The sequence below is a fragment of the Trachypithecus francoisi genome, unplaced genomic scaffold, assembly GCF_009764315.1.
Source record: "Trachypithecus francoisi isolate TF-2019V2 unplaced genomic scaffold, Tfra_2.0 Lachesis_group19, whole genome shotgun sequence".
Lineage (NCBI taxonomy): Eukaryota > Metazoa > Chordata > Mammalia > Primates > Cercopithecidae > Trachypithecus > Trachypithecus francoisi.
Genome location: NW_022681464.1, coordinates 24,892,490 through 24,913,276, shown reverse-complemented (window position 1 = coordinate 24,913,276; position 20,787 = coordinate 24,892,490). Strand labels below are relative to the sequence as shown.

Below are 20,787 nucleotides of genomic sequence, written 5' to 3'. Positions count from 1 at the left end.
TTCTTCTTCTATAAGATGGTAATGCTTACCTTTCCTACCTAGTTTATCTCTTTTCATAAGACAAAATAGTATGTGAAAATCTATCCTCACCTACCTAGAATGTTCACCCTTCTCTTACAAAGATTCTTCACTTAATTCCATCACCTCTGAAACTTTCTTTTCCTCGGGCATTATCTAAAATAAAACCAAATTTTCTCTTGATCTTCCTGCTTTTTACACACATAATTTTCCAAATTTACTCCTCCCTCACAACCAATCACATGTGTAGACTTGAAAAATAATGGCCTTATTTCAACTGAAAAATTTTAAAACATCATGCTACTGTACTTTCAAGAAGGAATACATATTTTGTTTTTAGTGAACTAAAATTTATTGGAAATAATTAACTGGCTAATGAAACAAGGAAATGAAGCTTGATACCCTAAGTATTAACTTGTGCTATCTTCAGATGGAAGAGAAATTCTGATGTTTAAAGGGACTAAAAGGTTGTAGGCAACTGAAGAAAACCGGCATCCTGAGGTCAAAAAGTTACCAGAGAGCACCACTGGGTAAACTCCTTCACTGGACAAGTGTTTGCAACTGATTCTTTCAGAAGAATCTATTCAAAGAAAAGCACTTCTGTGGTTGTTTGGTTTGGGAGCCGAACAAGCTGTTGAGTTGTTCCCCGGCTCCCCACATAGAACACTGTTTTCACATAGACATCTATGGCTATTCAGACTATAGTTTTATGAAGGCATTTTGTGAAACATAAAGTTAATCTGTCACTTCAGGGAAAACAACTATTTGTTGCCAATGATAAATTGGAGTTTTCAAACAAAAACGAGAACCTTGGAAAACCTTTATCAACCAATGTGATATCAATGGAAGTAAAGAGGTAATCTTTTTCATATTATTTAATGGAATGTGTCAATATTTGGAAGCTCTGCATTACTTAATGAACCAATATTTTCCAAATGACCCATGCACAATATAGGATGATATATTGGTAAAATGGTCACTCACAGCGTAAGATAGAGCAATGGATTTTAATGTAATAAAGTACAAAAGGCCATTGGTGAGGCTTCAGAGTACACATTACCAAAAACATTTAGGAAACTAGCTACTCCTTGACAAGTTTTCATGTAGTATCAAAGAATAATGTCCACAATGATCTGTAATTACCATTAAAATACTCCTCTCTTTTCTAATTTTATATCATGTCAGATTGCCTTTATGTATGCTTCAGCTAAAACTACATATTGTAACAGACTAAATGCAGAAGGAGATATGAGAATCCACCTGTCTTCAGCAAAATATTAAAAACATTTGGGAAAATGCATAACAATACCACTCTTCCCACTAAATTGTACTATTTTGGAAAATGTACTTATTTTGTAGGTGCAAAAAGAAAAACAATTGTAACAATTTTTACTGTTATAAGAATTTTAACTGTTAACATGTAATTAATTTATTGCTATTTTTAATATTTAACTTAATGTATAATTTAGACTTTCCTTAGTTTTAAGCATTAATCAGGTAATGTAGATAAATACAACTAGATAAATAAAAGATCTTTGGGATTTTCAACAATATTCAATATTGTTAAGGGATCTGGAGACCAAAGCTTTTGAGAACCACTACTCTAATCCATGAGGGATAGAGGAAGGAAGAGAAAATTAATCTGAAGATTTAAGATTTAAGAATCAAATAAAATACCTGATAAACATCTATTACTGTATTTTAAGATTAAGGATTATAAATATAGTAAATAAGGATACAGAAATTACTATAAGAATTTAGATGAATAATGCTTCATGGAGGAGGTAATAGTTGAATAACTAAGTGAATGAATTACTAAACTAGGGTATTGCAGTAGAAAGAGACAGAATATAGATATAAAACAATCTAGGAGGTAAAAACATGCTTTGGGAAGTGATGTGAGTCAGGGGGGCCAAGAGACATCAAATACAATTTGGAGATCATGACTCCAAGGTGACAATAGAAAATGATTCATAGAGAAAAAATATATAAATGTCTTTTTAACTAGAAAACATAGAAAGGAAAATATGTTTAGAAGAAAGAAGGCAGGTTAAATTTTAGATTTATTACATCTTAGGTACCTGTCAGACATCCAAATCAAGATTTCTAGCAGCTGATTGAAAATGGGAAACCAGAGATTAGAGGGCCATAAACTGTCTTTTCATTTATGTAAGTGGTAGAATGTAGATGAGATTGTTGAAAGATGATAACACATTTCTACATATATTTAAAAGATTCACTTTTCATATTTGACATTTTGTTTTAATACTGTAAATACATTTATATTAGGAAATTTGATGGTATGAAACATATAATTCAGAAAAGAATGAATTAGCAGTTCAAAACCAGCATACTCCAAGGTTATTTAGTGATCTCTATTAACATACATAAAATAATAATGTTTCTAAAACAAGATTCACAACATACTTTTCAAAAACACATCTACAGGAGTTATACAGGTACTATTGAATAGCCACGTCATAATCAGGTTTTATTAATGTTTACGTTACCTCTCTGTCTAGCTGAGATGATGTTGTGGTGATCACACCTGTAGTTGGATGCATAGAAAATAGGGTGGGTGATGGTGGCACCTGCCCAATGATGGAGTACTTCAGGCGTGTGTGCATCGTGTCAGGCTCATCTTTGTCGGTTGCACACACTTGTCCCACAGTAGTGCCTACAGAAGAAAAGTCCTTTTTAATCTCCAAAACATTCGCATGTTCTATGATCCCTTTATTTCATTCCTCTTCACCCACCTCAAAAAAGCTCTGGACCACATTATTACATAGCAAAGTCGTCGCTTTTATAAATTTGCAGACCTCTCCATCCGGTATCACTTCCTTTCAAATATTCTGGCATACTAGCATTTTTGAATTGGGTGATCATATTCATATTTACTGTATTTAATGTATGATTTTATAAATGTTGATACTATCCCTCCATGTATTTTCAGACTAAACAATTCTGATTATTCTATAACCTTTCTCTGTTAGTAAGCCTGTGCTTAGCCTGATCATAGGAGTCAGTTTTCTTTAAAACTGCATGGTTCACTTAGATCTTTCTAGAGAAGGTCTCCAAAACTGCATTCTGACTTTTAGCTAAAACGGACCATTTTCACAGGACTGAGAAAACGCTTGTATTATTCTCAGTGACTTTAATAATCATGCCCAGAACACTGGCAATCATTTAATCCTAGAGAACATCCATACATATCTTTAAGACTACATCTCCAGTTAGTGAAAGACTTATTCTTTTTGGGCTATGTTCTCTTACATCCATCCTTCCACGGGACAATAGCATAACATTTATTAACTCCTATTTGATAGACACTGTGCTTGGCATTGGCTGTGTATTGAGCTTCACTTAATCTTCATAACAATCCGGCATACTGATAACCCATTTTACAGATGAAGAAATTAGACTTGCCAAGATTAGGAAATTTGCCCAGGGTCACACAGCTAGTGAAACGCAGAGTAAAATTCCACCCAGAGTCCATTATTCTTGCCACTGGGATATGCTGCTTCCCAATGGACATAGTGAAACTAAATGTATGAATTGAAACACAGTTAATTTGCCATATATCATTTAAGGAGATACTCACCCACTCTGCAATTTTCAAAAATTGTAAAAGTATAAGTTTCTTCTGTAAAAATTGGGTAGTTATCATTTTCATCCTCTATTTTGATTATTAGGGGCAATGGAAGTTCTGGAGTATACCCATCTGGAGTTGTTGCAAAAGCAATTATCTGTGAAAAGAGTAAAATAAGGAGAAAAATGAAAATAATCTTTTAAAATGAGGTGTGCTTCAAATTCACTTTGGCTTTAATTTGGAAACTGTTCAGAATTACAGTGTGAGTCTCACCATTTGTTATTGTTTTGGGATATGGATATAATTTTAATGCCAAAGAGGTGCCTAATTTCATGATTTAATATAGCATTTTATGTTTAAATTTATCAAAGATAATTTTAGTTTCTTCATTATTACTATGCTGTTGTTCATGAGTGTCACAATTTTTACTGTTATTTTCCCAAACAGCCTTGAAGACTTTTTTGTTTTGCTTTGTTTGAAAGGTTGAGGTGCATGGATTTTAAATACAGCTTTCTGGGTCCTTCTGAACTTGGGATCCTGTAGGATTACAAATTCTCCAGGTACAGTTAACTGGGATATTATCCTATTTTCTACTAATGAGGACTTTAGGCATATCAATGGTTACATTTGGGTAAGTCTTTTCAAAAGAATTTTTAATTTAAAAAGTGTGAATCAGAAATGAAGCAAATGAATGATGGTAAATTGTGGTGGAATACAGTTTAATTTTTTTGTTTTTACAATATGAATTTCAATACCAATTTTCTCATAACAGCTATCATAAAAAGGCCAGAACATCCTAGGTACTCAGAAGGCCAGGCCATGGCAATTCTAAACCTAAATATTTTATTCAAAGTTTGCCTATCTTATTTGATTAATTTGTTCTTCTAATGAATAATTAATTCATCCAAAATAGAAATAAAATAATTAAAACCGACTTAAGCAAAATGACCAAGTCCTGTTGGGAAATCAAACCAGCATTAGGTTAAATTCTTTCATATTAACTTGCTTTCCAGCAAAGGAAGTTAACCAGATGATTAAAGGACTGAATAAGCTTAGGTAAGCACTGTCACACTCCCTACCTGCTCCCCATAAACTAACGTTCTCCCTTTGCCAAGGTACTGAGGTTTACTTAATGACTGAACCTCATTTACCTCCTATGGTATCACCATACTATAAAGAGGTTCACAGATCTTTGTATGCCAACTAAGTAACTGTTCTTGGCTGGGCACGGTGGCTCAGGCCTGTAACCCCAGCATTTTGGGAGGCCGACATGGGCAGATCACCTGAGGTCAAGAGTTTGAGACCAGCCTGGCCAACAAGGTGAAACCCCATCTCTACTAAAAATACAAACAGTTAGCTGGGCATCATCGCGCACGCCTGTGATCCCAGCTACTCAAGAGGCTAAGGTGGGAGGATCACTTGAACCCAGGAGCCAGAGATTGCAGTGAGCAGAGATTATACTACTGCACTTCAGCCTGGGCGACTAAACCAGACTCTGTCTCAAAAAAAAAAAAAAAAAAAAAGTCCTTCAAAGTGGTACTTTTGTGGGGGAAAAAATAAACAGTAAAACCATAATACCAGGAACAATCTAATGGAATGTAATATTATTTATTCTGTGAAAATATTTTTTGTTTCAAGTCAATTCTGTGCTATTAGGGAGTAGCCAGAGCATTGGTGACAAACTCAGAAAACAGAAAAGGTTAAATGAATTGCAAATGAGAGACAAAATGGCCAAGCATCATCATTACTAATACAATACACACGCAGGCACCTGTAGTCCCAGCTACTTGGGAGGCTGAGGCAGGAGAATGGCATGAACCCAGGAGGCAGAGCTTGCAGTGAGCCGAGATCGCGCCACTGCACTCCAGCCTAGGGGACAGAGCAAGACTCTGTCTCAAAAAAAAAAAAAAAAAAATACAGTACACACATTTTAGACTTTACCTCAAAAGATTCATACTGCTCACGATCTACAGGACGAGTACAAAACAAGTTTCCAGTGTCTCTCTCCACATAAAATAAATTCCGAGGTTCTTGGTCAACTCCAGGACCTCTTATGGAGTAGTATATGGTATAGTTTTGGGCTGTGTCAGATTGAACCTAGAAAGTAGATAATATATACATGAGACAAATCTTTACTTCAGAAGAACTTTCATCTATATATTTACGAAATCTCATTGCCATTTTATTAGTTTAAATAACTGCCCTTATTATTATTATGTATAAACAAACAAACAAACAAACAAAAACAGAGTAAGAAAGTCCAGTTGAGAAATTTTAAGAGCAAGGCATCAGTAAAATAATGTAGTGCATCTTAGTTCTCCAGAATAACTAAGGGAATATTTGACAGGATAGATGGTGTCTATACATGGAAAAAACACTTGAGACTTTTACTGTCTTAGAAAACAAAGTATTCTGAGCATGGAAAATTATTCTGTTGCCAATGTTTTAAAAAACTGAGTTTTTATTATATGTAACATAACATTTAAGAACAGAGTTTAAAGTGTACTGTCTGCAGGGCAAAAATGTGGACAATAACTTCCTTAATGAGTTTTTTGTTCTTTGCCAACATCTTCCTTATAGGAACTGAGTGAAAAAAAATATATATGAGTGAGAATAGAAATGAAATAATATTTTGGAATGTGTAATATTCTGATCTTTGATTCAAAAAGCAAATTTCCTCCAAGCTGTGTTCATCCACTCAGTAACATCCTGACTATCTTTATATCAGGATAACAGACACAACTGTTTTCTAACAATTTCTCAATTTTAATATGCTCTTCTCTCAGCTGTATTAAACTTGCTGGTGGGGTATAAAAAGGATTCTCCCTTGCTATGTCAAGAACTGAGGGAAAATAAACCAAAGTCATAGACTGAATGTAGTAGCCACTAGTAGTGGAAGAAGACAAGAAGGCTTGCTGGAGTTTCTACTGAAAATTTTAAAAAGACAGAGAAAAAGAGCCAGGCATGTTTGGCTCATGCCTGTAATCCTGGCATTTTGGGAGGTTGAGACAGGAAAATCATTTCAGCCTAGAAGTTCAAAACCAGCCTAAGCAATATAGTGAGATCTCATCACTACAAAAAAAAAAGAGAGAGAGAGAAAGAAAGAAATGTGGATCCAGTGTGATTTCAGATGTAGATTCAAGAACAAGAAATAGAAAGATAGAAGGGCCTATGTGTCTTCCTCCTTCGTGGCATTTGGACTTTCATCCAATTTTCTCCTTCGTTATGAAAGAGAGTTTTGGGTTTTCTAGGCTATTCCTAGGCTTGGCGATACCCTTGCTGATATGATAATTCATTAAGGAACCATGTGTTTGAGTGCTACAGTTTTATGATGGCCTTTGCAAGCTGAACAAAAGTATATGCAAGTATAAAGAGATATATTTATACCCTTATATGGAAACATATTATACATGTACTCATTCACTCATATATTTATACACAACTATTATAAATAACTTCATACTCAGTGTCATAATGGTAAGAGATGGAAACTACAGACTTCCACAGCAGAAAGAAAGAAAACTGTACCTGTTGAAGGAAAAGTGGAAAAGGACCCAAGGAGTTTTCTAGCATTGAACAGGGAATGGGAGCCCATCTTCTCTTGGCGCGCCTTAGAACTGTTTCTTTAGTTTGTCTTTTCTTTAGGACCTCAATTCATAAGACAGGAAAAAACAATAAAGTCAATGACTACTTTATTCTCAAACATTAAACAATGACACATCTTTCTCCTCTCATGAGGATTAGCTGGGGAGGGGTGAGACCATGGGAGTGTTTGAAAACCAAACTAAACATCAACACTGCGAAAAGATAATGAAGAAGTAACTGTCCTAACTGTTATCACAACAATCCTCTTGGGAAAATGATTTGGTGGAAATATGGAAGAAAGAGAGATGGAACTGGAAGCCTAGAAGCAAAACTGAAAAAAAAGTACTGTTGCCACACTGCCATGCAAAAGTAGGGGAGAGAGATACGCAAAGAAAATATATAAGTGTGTATGTGCCCTTCTAAATTTAGCACAAGCAACTTCCACTCACCAGCAACTAGGCAGAGCCAGGGAACCAACAGAGAGATCTGTGTCAGAATGAGGAGAGAAACACGGTGACAACTCTCAAACTGCTGCAGTGAGGAATGGCTAATGGTTGGATAAAAGTTCTTTTGATCTTGGGTGTCACAACACAATAGCATGCATGTGGTCCAAAACTCCTCCTAAAATAATCATCATGTTTTAAGACCACAGATTATGCTAAAATGAATGCAAAAAAAAAAAAAAAACAAAAACCTTTTCTTTCTTTATCCAGAGTTTCAAAACTTGTTGTTAGAAATCCATTCTATGGTAAAGCTAAAAAAAATGCTGCTTTGTGTCTAATCTCATGTTCCCATGCTGTACCTTATCCCAATTTCTCATTTTATGTCCCAAAAGAAAAGGAATGACAACCCGAATGAACCATGTTGCACAGCCCTTTTCCTTTTAAACACTGTGAAGCTGCCTCATGGTTTTCATTCTTTTTGAAGCCAAACTATACCATATCCTTTCTGATTTCATATCTTCCCCGGTAATGTCGATTATATCTGAAGAAAAGACATCATTTCTTCATTTATGTAGCCTTGTATACCTTTGTTTGATGCTCCAAAAAGACAAATATTTTCTTCTTTTCTTGGTTCTCAGTGTTGGAAAGTAATATGGTAAAACTTCTCTTCTCCGAGGACAATAGAACAGTATTTGTTGTATAGACTGAACCATCTTCCAAAATTTGGAAGTCAGGATCACTTGAATGAATTAGATTTGCAGCTGTAAAGCACTCTTTCAGGTTAACTGTAGAAAACATGCACAGCAATCATTTTTAAAGTAAAACATAGGACACAGTTTTAACAGTAATGTATGCATGTGGGGAGGGCCAAAAACTTAAAATTAATTATACTGGCACTTGTAAATTTTTGCAAGGACACATAAAACTGTATGGTGTATTAAGTTGTGCTTAAACGTTTACATCACTTCTACTTAACATTCTCTTAAAGAAGAGACATTTGCTCTGAAGTAAACATATGTGAAGTCCAGTGTTTGAATATTTAAACCAAAACCAAAAAAAGTGTTTTCTTTATCAACAGAAATGAGCCATAGAGTAATACCTAAGTACACCTGAAGTTACACAGAATCTAGCAACCTAAAATCGCATTTACTAAACAGAACTATTACTAAATTCTTTACATCTATTGCTAAGCAGTCATCACATTTGGTTTGATCATTGGTTTGATCTTTTCTCACAGTTATGTGAAATAATTTAACTGATAAAAAATAATATGTGGAAGTAAGTACAATACAGAGTGAAATATTTAAGAATAAAAATCCAAAAACAATACCTTTAAACTAAAAAAAATACTTTCAATACTATTTGCCAATTTTTTAGAGGCATGTTAAATGTCTTTATCTTTCCTCTAATGTAAATGTCAATAATTATTACTCAAGTGAAATATTTTTATCAACTTCATATAATCATGTTTTCCAAAAATAACAATATTCCTTCCATTAGAATGACACCACATGTATTACAAATGATAATATACTACGTTAGTTTTATCTACTAGTTCCAGCGGAGTTATCATTCTAAAAATTACACTAATTTTAAAATATCACAGCAAATCAGGATTTATTTTGTGTGTGAGTGTTTTTATTTTATTTTGAGTTCCAGGGTACATGTGCAGGATGTGCAGGTTTGTTACATAGGTAAACACGTGCCACGTTGGTTTGCTGCACCTATGAACCCATCATCTAGGTATTAAACCCAGCATGCATTAGCTATTTTTCCTGATGCTCTCACTCTCCCAGAACCCCAAACAAGCCCCAGTGTGTGTTCTTCCCCACCCTGTGTCTACATGTTCACATTGCTCAGCTGCCACTTATAAGTGAGAACATGCAGTGTTTGATTTTCTGATCCTGTGTTAGTTTGCTGAGGATCATTGCTTCTAGCTCCATCCACATCCCTGCAAAGGACAAGATCTCGTTCCTTTGTATGGCTGCATAGTATTCCATGGTGTATATTTACCAGAGCAAGTCAGGATTTATTACAAATTTTAGGGCTTCCTTACCTCTACCAATAAGTTTCTCAGCATCTAGTTTGGAGGGAACATATAATGTCACATTTTTGCAGGCATCACTGGCAAATATTAAAATCTAAAAAATGAAAAAAATCAAATATTATGCATAAAAAGAAACCTTTAATGTGTATATCATTTATATAAATTATAAATTTATATATTATATACATATAAAAAGGATGTAATACTTACATAAATATTAATTACATTACATATTGATTGACTACACTAAATATTAATTTTAAAATATTTAATTAATTAAATAGAAATACATGAATTTATTTTTTTTGTGGTCTTTTTTTCATTATACTTTAAGTTCTAGGGTACATGTGCACAACGTGCAGGTTTGTTACATATGTATACATATGCCATGTTGGTGTGCTGCACCCATCAACTTGTCAGCACCCATCCACTCGTCATTTACATCAGGTATAACTCCTAATGCCATCCCTCCCCCCTCCCCCCTCCTCACAATAGGCCCCGGTGTGTGATGTTCCCCTTCCCGTGTCCAAGTGATCTCATTGTTCAATTCCCAGCTATGAATGAGAACATGTGGTGTTTGGTTTTCTGTTCTTGCGATAGTTTGCTGAGAATGATGGTTTCCAGCTGCATCCATGTCCCTACAAAGGACACAAACTCATCCCTTTTCATGGCTGCATAGTATTCCATGGTGTATATGTGCCACATTTTCTTAATCCAGTCTGTCACTGATGGACATTTGGGTTGATTCCAAGTCCTTGCTATTGTGAATAGTGCTGCAATAAACATACGTGTGCCTGTGTCTTTATAGCAGCATGATTTATAATCCTTTGGGTATATACCCAGTAATGGGATGGCTGGGTCATATGGTATTTCTAGTTCTATAATTATATGTGATTTCTATAATTATAAATCACTTTATATAATTATCAATCATTTTATATAATTATCAAAATAAAAACATTTTGGAGAAAGAACTCAGGACAAAAGTATATCAAGGGGAAGAATAAAACAACATACTGAGTTCTAGCTTCCTCCTGCAAAAAGCTTGTAAACTCAAACAGTTATGTATGCTCTTCAGCTTTGTTTCCTATACTGTAAAACGGATGTCATAATAACTTCACTGATTAGTTCAGTGCATACAGTGACGGTCCAACAACAGCCTATGTGAGAGAGTGCTGAAAACTATCAGGAAGGCAGCATAGGTATATCCATAGGAAAGAGAAAACCAAATTTACTGAGGCAGCAAACTGTTTCAATACATTTTTAATTGCCTATGAGATATAATACCAAATCAATAATATACCAAATAAAAAGTCAATGCTTTTAAAGACAAACATTAACTTATTGCCATGGAGAGTATTTATGTGTTACTCCACACGATAGGCACATAACTTTGAAATATACAATTATTTTGAAGGTGTATCTTCTCATAAATAAAAGTTAAGTTCATTTTACAAAATAATTTACTTAAATTTTTTTAATGATTTAGTGATTCATGGTGAACCAAGTCCAATGCAACATATACATAAACACACTGAAATTTAATTTTGTTCTGGCTGAAACTTTACAATGGATGTTTCTCAAAGATTCACATTCTTTTTTTCTAGTTTTACAAACATCTTTGACCAAAAGCAAGACAGTTAACTAGCATTTACACTGTTACTTACAAAGTTTATAAACATTAACTAAAATCATCAAAATTTGGATGGAAATGTTTATTTTTAATATATATTAAAGACCCTTTAATTATCCAGTTTTAATTACACTTGAAGGATTGAATAAAGCAGAGGTTGGGTTTCATTTGAAGTGTTGGGATAGACACAGTAAAGACATTCATTTTGAACTGGAAATTAAATGATATGAAGAATTTTCACTGGCTGCATAGCCAAGAGAGAATAGGAGTAGAATCAGATGATTCTGAAGATTCCAGCTAAAGGTGATTGGAAGAATACATTCACTTATTCATTCAACCAGCATTTACTGGTTGCTTACTAAGTGCTAAACACATTCAATGGCGAGAGCAGTGAACAAAGCCAAGTCCTTGCCTCACAAAGATTACATGATAATAAGCAAAAGAAATACACAAATGCACAAATGTCACACAATGCCAAGGCAGCAAGAGATAAATGTCATGACAAAAATAAAGCAGGGAGAGAGGGTGACAACAAGAATACCTGAGTGTATATGAAGTGAGGAACTAGGAAAGAGTCTTCCAGGTGGGGCAAGAACCAGAGTAAAGATCCTGGAAGGAGACTTGTGTATTGCAGGAACAAGGTGGTCACAGTAGCAGAGCACAGTGAGGGAAGAGTGATAGGAGAAGAAAACAAAAGGACAGTCAAGGGCATATGATGTAGGGTCTAAAAGGTCATGGTAAGGAGTACAGATTTTGTTCTGAGTGCAAAGAGAGGCAACAGCATGATGAAGCTGTGGAGTGGCGTAAACTGATATTTATACAGAATAACTCTACTAGTTATGTGGAAAATAGGTTATAGAAGAGTAAGAGTGGAAGCCAGGAGACTGATGGGGAGACTACAGCAGGAATCTAAGACTGGGGTAATGATTACTTGGGCTAAGGTAATAATGATGGAGAAGATGAGAAATGGTTGGATTACGACAATTCTTTGAATAACAGTATCTTGGACATCCATCCATTCATGCATGAATTCAACAAATGCTTATTGAATGTGTATTATGTACCACATACAGAGCAGTAAACATGGTCCTCATGAAACACTCAGTCTAAGAGTAAGACATATTTGCAATTTCAACAAAGTAAGACGAATGTAATGATAAGGAAGTACAGCGAGCTACAGGAGAGCAGAGGGAATAGTGATGTCTAAAAGCCAGGTGAGGTCACCTGAAGAGTGGCTACAAGTGAGACAGGCTAAGAGGAGACAGAGTTTAAATGTTGCAAACAAAAGAATGGCATATGTGAAGGCCCAGAGATGGCACAGACCTGAAGAAGAAATCTGGAATGGTTAATATGTGTACCAGAGCGGGGGCAGAAGTTTAACATGGGCTCAAAGAAGTGGGTGTGGGCCAAATTTTGAATGGCATTAGCAAAGCACATGGATCTTTTTTCCCAATGATAATAAGAAACAAAGACTTACTTTAAGCAAACAAATTAAGTAAGCAGCTTTACATTTGAATGTGATAGATCTGTCCAATGTGGAGAATGGAAATAACTGTCATTTCCAACAATAACAGGTTAGGTAATTAAGAAAAATCTATGCCAAAACTAATTAAAAATGATGCATAGCATTTTTCGAACATCCTAAAGCATCAAAGAGCTACTAAAATAGCAAGCAACTGCTAGGCCAAAACTGAAGATGAAGCTGGAACACAAAGTGGTAAGAGGAACTCAGGAACAACTTCTGATCTGCAAAGATTTGACTCTGCTTTGTTGGCCTCTGGAGAGGAGAATGAAATCAAAGCACAGGGCCCACCAAAGATCTAAGAGGATCCACTCCACATTAATCTGGGACCCTAATGCTAAATCCTCATTACAAATTTGAGCCAGAAGTAAACTGGCCCTTGCGTGGATCTGTGATCCACACTCACATCTTTTGCTTGGTCCAGAAACTTCAAGCCGTGAATTTAAAGAAGGCTTGACATGTGATCACCATCATAGATGCAGAAAGGCACTTGACCAAATTCAATAACCATTTTAATTTTTTTAGTCTCAAAAAATAAGAATTGATAAGTACTTTTGCAATGTGATCTTTATAAATTATAACACAATACAAATGGGAAAGCACTAGAAGCAATCCAATTAAACTCAGAAACAACATAGGCTTTCCAAGGTCACCATATGTAGTTTCATTATATTAAAGGTATATTTGCAAGAGAAGGATATTAGATAGGAAGATGTAAAAAAAAAAAAAAAAAATCTCTGCATTTGATATGACTGTTTACCTGGAAAACCCAAGCAAATCAACCAATACATTACTATAAAACAAGAAGAGACTTAAGTAAGGAAGCAGAAATAACCATGAAAATATGGCAATCATTAGTCTTCATACCTATAAACAAAACCAGTCAGATAATATAAGAAATCATTTTCCACTTTGGGAGGCCGAGGTGGGAGGATCACGAGGTCAGGAGATAGAGACCATCCTGGCTAACATGGTAAAACCCTGTCTCTACTAAAAATCCCTATACAAAAAAAAAAAAAAAATTAGCCAGGCATGGTGGCGGGCACCTGTAGTCCCAGCTACTCGGGAGGCTGAAGCAGAAGAACAGTGTGAACCTGGAAGGTGGAGCTTGCAGTGAACAGAGATCGTGCCACTGCACTCTAGCCTGGGCAACAGAGCAAGACTCAGTCTCAAAAAAAAAGAAATCATTTTCAAAAGCAATTAAAAGTTGAAATGCCAAGTAGTAAATTTAACAAGAAACATGTAAAGCCTATTTGAAGGAAACCTGAAAACATTTCTGCAGGGCAGAAAAGTACACTTGCAAAAAAAGAAAGACAAAAATCAATAGCATATCTATATCAATTCTTACTAAGTTAAATTACAAACTTTTGATAGCAATAAAAACCTCAATAAAATTTTCTCTGGAACTAAACAAGCTGATTTAAAAAGCCATAAGGAAAAAATAAAAAATTAAGATAGGAAAATTATTTTTTGAAAAGCAATGAAAGGCTATCAACCCTAGCAGATATTATAAATCATAAAATCTCAACAATTAAATGAATATGGTACTGGCATATGAATAGAATGATATTTAAAGCACAGGTATTAGAAAAGAGGTAAAACAATTTGTATTTGCACTATGTATGACTGCATAAAGTCCCGAAAAGTTGTAACCTTTTATTACACCCACCAATAATTTATGAGTCAACCACATTCTTGCCTACATAGCATGTTGTTGAACTTTTGGGTGTTTGCCAAGTGTGAAATGGCATTTCAATGTAATTTTTATTCATAGTTTATTATGAGTGAGGTTGACATATTTTTATAACTTAAGAGCCATTTTACTACTTTATGGATACTGTTACATCCATGTTGCACTTTTTCTTCTTGAGTTACAAGAGCTCTTTATGTATTAGATTAACCTTTTAAATATGACTTGTGAATATTTTTTCCAGTTTATCAATCACCTTTTGACTTTGCTTGTGGTGTTTTTGGTTGGTTAGAGTTGTTTTTTCACCATGAAGAAGTATGTATATATGTACTCTCATATAATTTTCTCAATTGTAATAAATTGGCTTTCGAAATCTAAGTCATAACTAGGCCTCGTGGGCTCCAAATTTATATAACAATTTATTATGTTTTCCTCTATTACCTGTAGGGAATCATATTTTACATTTAAATCTTTCATCTCTGGAATTTTCTGTGGTGTTCTGAATGAAGCATAGATTCATCTTTACACCTACATATATATATATATATATATCCTCGATCATGTGATATCTATCATAAAATAGTTTTCTGTCTAGTAATATACAATATTTATGGAGGGAAGAACAAAATCTAACAAAATTAGGCACTTTTTTTTTGGACAGAGTGCAGTGGTGTGATCTCACTGAAACCTCCACCTCCTGGGTTCAAGTGATCCTCCCACCTCAGCCTCCCAAGTAGATGGGATTATAGGCATGCACCACCATGCCTGGCTAATTTTTGTATTTTTTGTAGAGAGGGGTTTTTGCCATGTTGCCCAGTCTGGTCTTGAACTCCTGAGCTCAAGTGATCCTCCCACCTCAGGCTCCCAAAGTGCTGAGATTTACAGACGTGAGCCACTGCACCTGGCCTAATTTACACTTTTATTTGTAAATCCCATTATTGGTAATCTGTCCTACTGATACACCTGCCCATATATGAAATGACATACATTCAAGTTTATTCATTGTGACATTATTTGTAATAGCAGAAGTGACAGATACAAGTGAAGAGACCCATGAGTTGTCTTTGAATGTAGATTTAATGGAACTCGATGGATTAAGAAAGGGGAGCAGTGAGAAAGAAAAAACAAACAGCTTTCAGACTTCCTACTTGAGGAACAGGCATATGGTACTGACACATATTGAAATACAGGACACTCAAAGAAAAACAACATTGTTTGGGAAGATAATAAATGTTGTGTCACACATCACAGTCAGTAGAGTGACACAAAGGACTATTGTTCAATGAAGACATCTGAACTAGCAATATTAATTTAGTGTATGTTGGCAACTGTGTGATATTTTAAGCTATAAAAGTGGATTAAATGCCCTAGGGAAACAGGGTAGATTCCAAAGGACAAGACCTAGAACAGAGCATCAAGAGACACCATCATTTAAGAGTGGAGGAAAAAGCAGTCAAATTCATAGAAGCAGAAAACAGAATGGTGGTTGCCAGGTGATGTAGGGTAGGGGAAACAGGGATTTGCTGTTCAATGGATATAAAAGTTTGGTTATGGAAAATGAAAAAGTTCTAGAGATCTGCTATGTGACATTGTGCTTATACTTAACAATACAATACACTTAGAAATGTGTTAGGAGGGGCTGGGCGCGGTGGCTCAAGCCTGTAATCCCAGCACTTTGGGAGGCCGGGACGGGCGGATCACGAGGTCAGGAGATCGAGACCATCCTGGCGAACACGGTGAAACCCCGTCTCCACTAAAAAATACAAAAAACTAGCCGGGCAAGGTGGCGGGCGCCTGTAGTCCCAGCTACTCGGGAGGCTGAGGCAGGAGAATGGCCTGAACCCGGGAGGCGGAGCTTGCAGTGAGCCGAGATCCGGCCCCTGCACTCCAGCCCGGGCGACAGAGCGAGACTCCGTCTAAAAAAAAAAAAAAAAAGAAATGTGTTAGGAGGGTAGATCTCATGTTATATCATTTTTACCAAACCAAAAAAAGAAAAAAAAATAGACAAGACAAAAAGAAGAAAAAGACAAGACACTAGGTAGAGAGTCAGACCCTGAGTGGTCAGAAAGATTAAAGAAAAAGAGAGTGAGTGTCAAGAATAAGGGCAAAAGCTACAAGGTGGAACCATATAAAGAATGAGTCGTTCGGATTTAGCACAGGAGAGCCAGTGATCTCAGAGGCAGAGAGAAGCTTTATTATGTGTTTAGCAAAAGACACAGTTCAAGTGGCTAAGCCAGGTGTGGTTTGAAGAAACATTAGGAAGTGAGGGGAAGCTGATTTGTAGAATGGTGAAGGATTACTTGGGTATATGGGAAGGAGGTAATGTAAAGGATCCTCCTCCCCTCCCAAAGTCATTTCTCCCCAGTTTTTGAGACAGGACTTCACTCTGTCACCAAGGCTGGGATGCAGTGGCATGACCAGGGCTCACTGCAGCCTGGACCTCCCAAGCTCAAGCGATCCTCCCACCTTAGCCTCTCTCCAGTGGCTTGGACCACAGGTGCACACCCCATGCCCAGCTAAAATCATTCTTACTTAATAATTTCTTACACTCAGTATTTACACATTTCTCACACTTGAGACTCACAACCACAACAGCCACGTTGAGGTTGGCAGGGGTTTGCACAGACGTGCACAGAGCAAAAACCAGCAGAATGAGAGTGCAGCCAGGGCCAGCACACTTCCTATCCCACTCACTGATACCCCACCTTCTCCTAAACAGAATCTGAGATGACACACAGAAAGCTCTATCTGCAGGTATATGCAGAGCAATGCTACTACGCATTGCCAGTGTCTGTGCATGCCTTTTCCTTTAAAGACTAATGGCCAGTGGTTTTAAAAGAAATTGCAATTTTATTAGGAGTCTAATGAAACTTTATTCCTTACTCATCAACATATGTTCTTACCGTTATTTATTCCATTCTTAGTTTCCTCATCTGTAAAATGTTAACTGCTGTGTACTTGGCCTTTTCTATATTATTAATATGCCCTGGGAATTTAGTTAAGGGTTTGAAGTCCATTCAGCTCCTCGAGAAAGACATTCTAATCATCGTAACAATTACCAATTCATGGTTTTAAAATGTGGAACTCTACTGCGAAATGAGAGCCGAAGAGAAGGGGAAAGTATACGAATATTTCAGCCCCCAGTTCCCTTTTCCCAGAGGGAATTAGCCTTCCGGGTTCCTCCCTTTGTCCTTCAAGGTTGATTGGCTCCCAATGCCTTTTGCTCAAGGCAAGGAGCACTTTTTCACACCTGTCGAATTGCTTCGTCTTCCAGGAAGCCAGGAAAAGTCCAATCAGACTTTTTATATCCCACATTCCCCAGAGGCTGCTCCCGGCATTGGCTTTCTGTGTCCTCAGGCCTCCAAGGAGATCCTATCTGTCCAGGCTGGGAGTGGGGCTGCCCGGCTCCAAATAAGGCCAACCACTTAGGCTCCCAGCTCTGGGAAGGGGTAGGGTCATTGCTGTAGTGCTCTTTAAAGAGGGAAAGAATCTGGGGCAAGGGGTGGTGGCGCGGGAAGCCAGTGGTGAGCAGAAAAATCGAGTCGCCTCTGGGGACAAGAAATCAGAAAGACCCTTCCTTCCTCCAAAGATTTAGGGAACTGAAGCCTCGCACGTTAAGAAACCACTGAAACTGTACAAATGTTCACCTACAACCCGCCCGTCCACAGTCTTCAGGAGAAGAGGGTCAAGATCCCCTCCCCCACCCGCCACTTCCCCCCCGCCCTTCTCCCAGAGTAAGTAATTCCCAGAAAGGCAAGCAGTTCCCTTTTTCACCCAAGGACACTCGCGCTCCGTCCCGGCCGCCCAGCGATTCCCCTTTCCGTGGCCTGGGCAGGCGCTGAGGCAGAGGGGGCCGCACATTCCCGGGGAAGGTGCCAGAGGCACAGCTGGACCGCTCCGGCGCACTTCGGCCCCGGCGCACCCCCGCCCAGGCGCACCCCCGCCCCGGCGCACCCAGCTCCCCGGCGCACCCAGCTCCCCGGCGCGTACCCAGGGGCCATGGTTTTGCCTGGGCGAAGGCGGCCCGCTCCCGCCTGAGTGCACTGATTACATCTACTGGAGACACCTTCCCTCCCCTTGCGGATCCAACTCCCAGGTCGCGATCCTCTTCCTATCTGCCCTCCCCCATCCCCGCCAACTCCATTTTCTAGCCACCCAGAGGCCCCTTCACCCCAGCTTTTCCCTGCCATCCCCACCTATTCCCGTTCCCCGGGTTTTCCTCCGTACCCCAGGCGATCGCCCCCTTCCCCGGAGCGGTGACCGCTGCTGCACTCACCGCGAGGGTCAGCAGGAGCAGCCGGCAGAGGGCTCGGCTCCAGGAGCCGGAGGAGCGGGCTGCCGCCATGGAGAGGGCTCGGGACAGAACGCCGGCCGAGCGTCGGGCCGGGGTAGGAGGGCTCCGCGGGGCGAGGACCGCGGCCGGGGCACAGCCTGGGCCCGCTGCTCAGGAGGAGCGCGAGGCGGAGCAAGTGGCGCGCGCGGAGAGGCGCTTTTCTCAGCTTCTCTGAAGCGCCTGCCTCTCATTCAAGGGGCTTTTCCTTTGGCGGAGGGTGGGGCTCCTGGCGCGTCCAAAAGACACCGATCGGCCCCTCCTTGTTGTCTGTTTAAGACTTAAGACTTCATTTCTCTAAGAAAGCCATGGGTGGGAACTCCCTCTCGCCGCCACCCTTTTACCTGCGCAAGGTGTTTCTCACCAGCGGACGCCACCTATAAGGGCCATCCCCCAACCCTCCCCACGCCCCGGTGTCCGCCAGGCGAGATTAACCGCCTGCCCTGCCCAGCAGAAGCCCTGACTGCACAAAGACTCACTCCTGAGCGCGCGCTCCGCCCCGGCTCCGCCCTGCCCGCTGCCCTTCGCGCGGGCCGTGGTCCCTGCCCTGGGGTCAATTACAGCGCGAGGTCTGAGCCGCAGAGGCTGGGTTTTAGGTCACAGCTGCCTGAGGCCCACTTGATAGAAAGTTGACTCCAAGGAGACTGTTACACACTCTACTGGAGTGAATTTCCTACACACACCCACAAGCAGTTCAGACATCATAATCTGAGGCACCATTCTTTGGGGTCTTGTGTTTTTAGGAATTTACTGGTATGACAATGATACAAGACAATCGCCATAATTTAGAGACAAAAATACATATATACATACATACATACGTAAAGTTAGGGAATCAAGGCGACTGCAAAATAATAAAATCGAGGGCGAATTACTATGGGAAATGCATCCATTGAGGTCCTAGGCATGCGCTACACCTGTGTTACTGATTTTCTCCAAGAACATCCCTGATCACAAATAAAGTTATAACTTATTTCCTGTACCGGACTCCTGAACATCTAGTGGAGAGTTCTCACCTTCTTTACTACCATGAAAACCAGAGTTCATGGTGAGAAATGAATAAGAATGGGATAATTTACATTTTTATTTGAAGTGCACTTAAACTAAACGAATTATTGCAGAACATAATCTGGAAGATTAAGATATAAATGCTGTGTTCTTTTGGCTCTTCAGAAAGCAATGACAAGGCATCTGACTCATCCTCCTGCACCTCTTTTCAGTTACTGACTTAAACCAGGTAAGCCTGACCGCAAAAGGAGAAACTTGTCTCTTCCCTTTTGTTTGGTTTAAGTTTCCTCAGGGATGTCCTGAGAATCCTATTTGCAAAGCCAACTGTGACACTCACACCATTTCAATTCTTGAAAACGTTCACCATCTTAATACCATTATATGCCGAGCCAGAATTATTGCAATACTGAGCGTATATTTAAATTAAAAATTAATGTCAAACAGCACATGCCTTACATTCTGTGTGTCTGTCCCATGCTCTATTTTATTAATGAATGCCACGAATCAGCTGTTCTGTCTCCATATCCATAAAATTATCATTGACCCTTTGCTAGTAAAATAAGCCTCATCAGCATGAGGCATGAGACTATAGTTGACATCCTTCCATTTCCATATGTTTTAACACTCATGGTTTTCCATCAATGATACCATAAGCACACCTCATCCTATTAATGATGACATCATGATCTCTAGCACGAAGCTTTTTCAGAGGACAGAAAGAAAGCTAGTTTCAGGTTCTGGAGTTCTACTCAGACTATCATCATAGGCTTTGACTACAGGACATTTCCAAACTCTTGCCTACTCTTTAACCTCTGATGCCTTAAGGGCAGCTCATGTTTTTCCTCATTCCAGGAAAGGGTGGAAGCGCAATTTGACCAGAATTCATCTTAGATATTTATTTTCCTCTTCACATTAATGGATA

General features: G+C 38.4%; 1 protein-coding gene across 2 annotated transcripts in view; it reads right to left on the bottom strand.

Annotated features, from left to right (window-relative positions):
- Positions 1-19,352, bottom strand: part of DSC2 (desmocollin 2) — a 37,692-nt gene extending 18,340 nt beyond the window's left edge. Inside the window, exons 1-7 of one of the 2 annotated variants that reach the window (XM_033178068.1) lie at positions 18,804-19,352; positions 9,692-9,776; positions 8,221-8,420; positions 7,136-7,255; positions 5,549-5,704; positions 3,620-3,764; positions 2,529-2,695 (exon numbers count right to left, since the gene is read on the bottom strand). In XM_033178068.1, coding sequence (XP_033033959.1) covers positions 2,529-2,695; positions 3,620-3,764; positions 5,549-5,704; positions 7,136-7,255; positions 8,221-8,420; positions 9,692-9,776; positions 18,804-18,872 — 942 coding nt within the window. In that variant the 5' untranslated portion in view covers positions 18,873-19,352. The remainder of the gene's footprint in view (positions 1-2,528; positions 2,696-3,619; positions 3,765-5,548; positions 5,705-7,135; positions 7,256-8,220; positions 8,421-9,691; positions 9,777-18,803) is intronic. The other variant, XM_033178067.1, reaches the window with a different exon arrangement.
- Between the last annotated feature and the right edge of the window lie 1,435 nt (positions 19,353-20,787).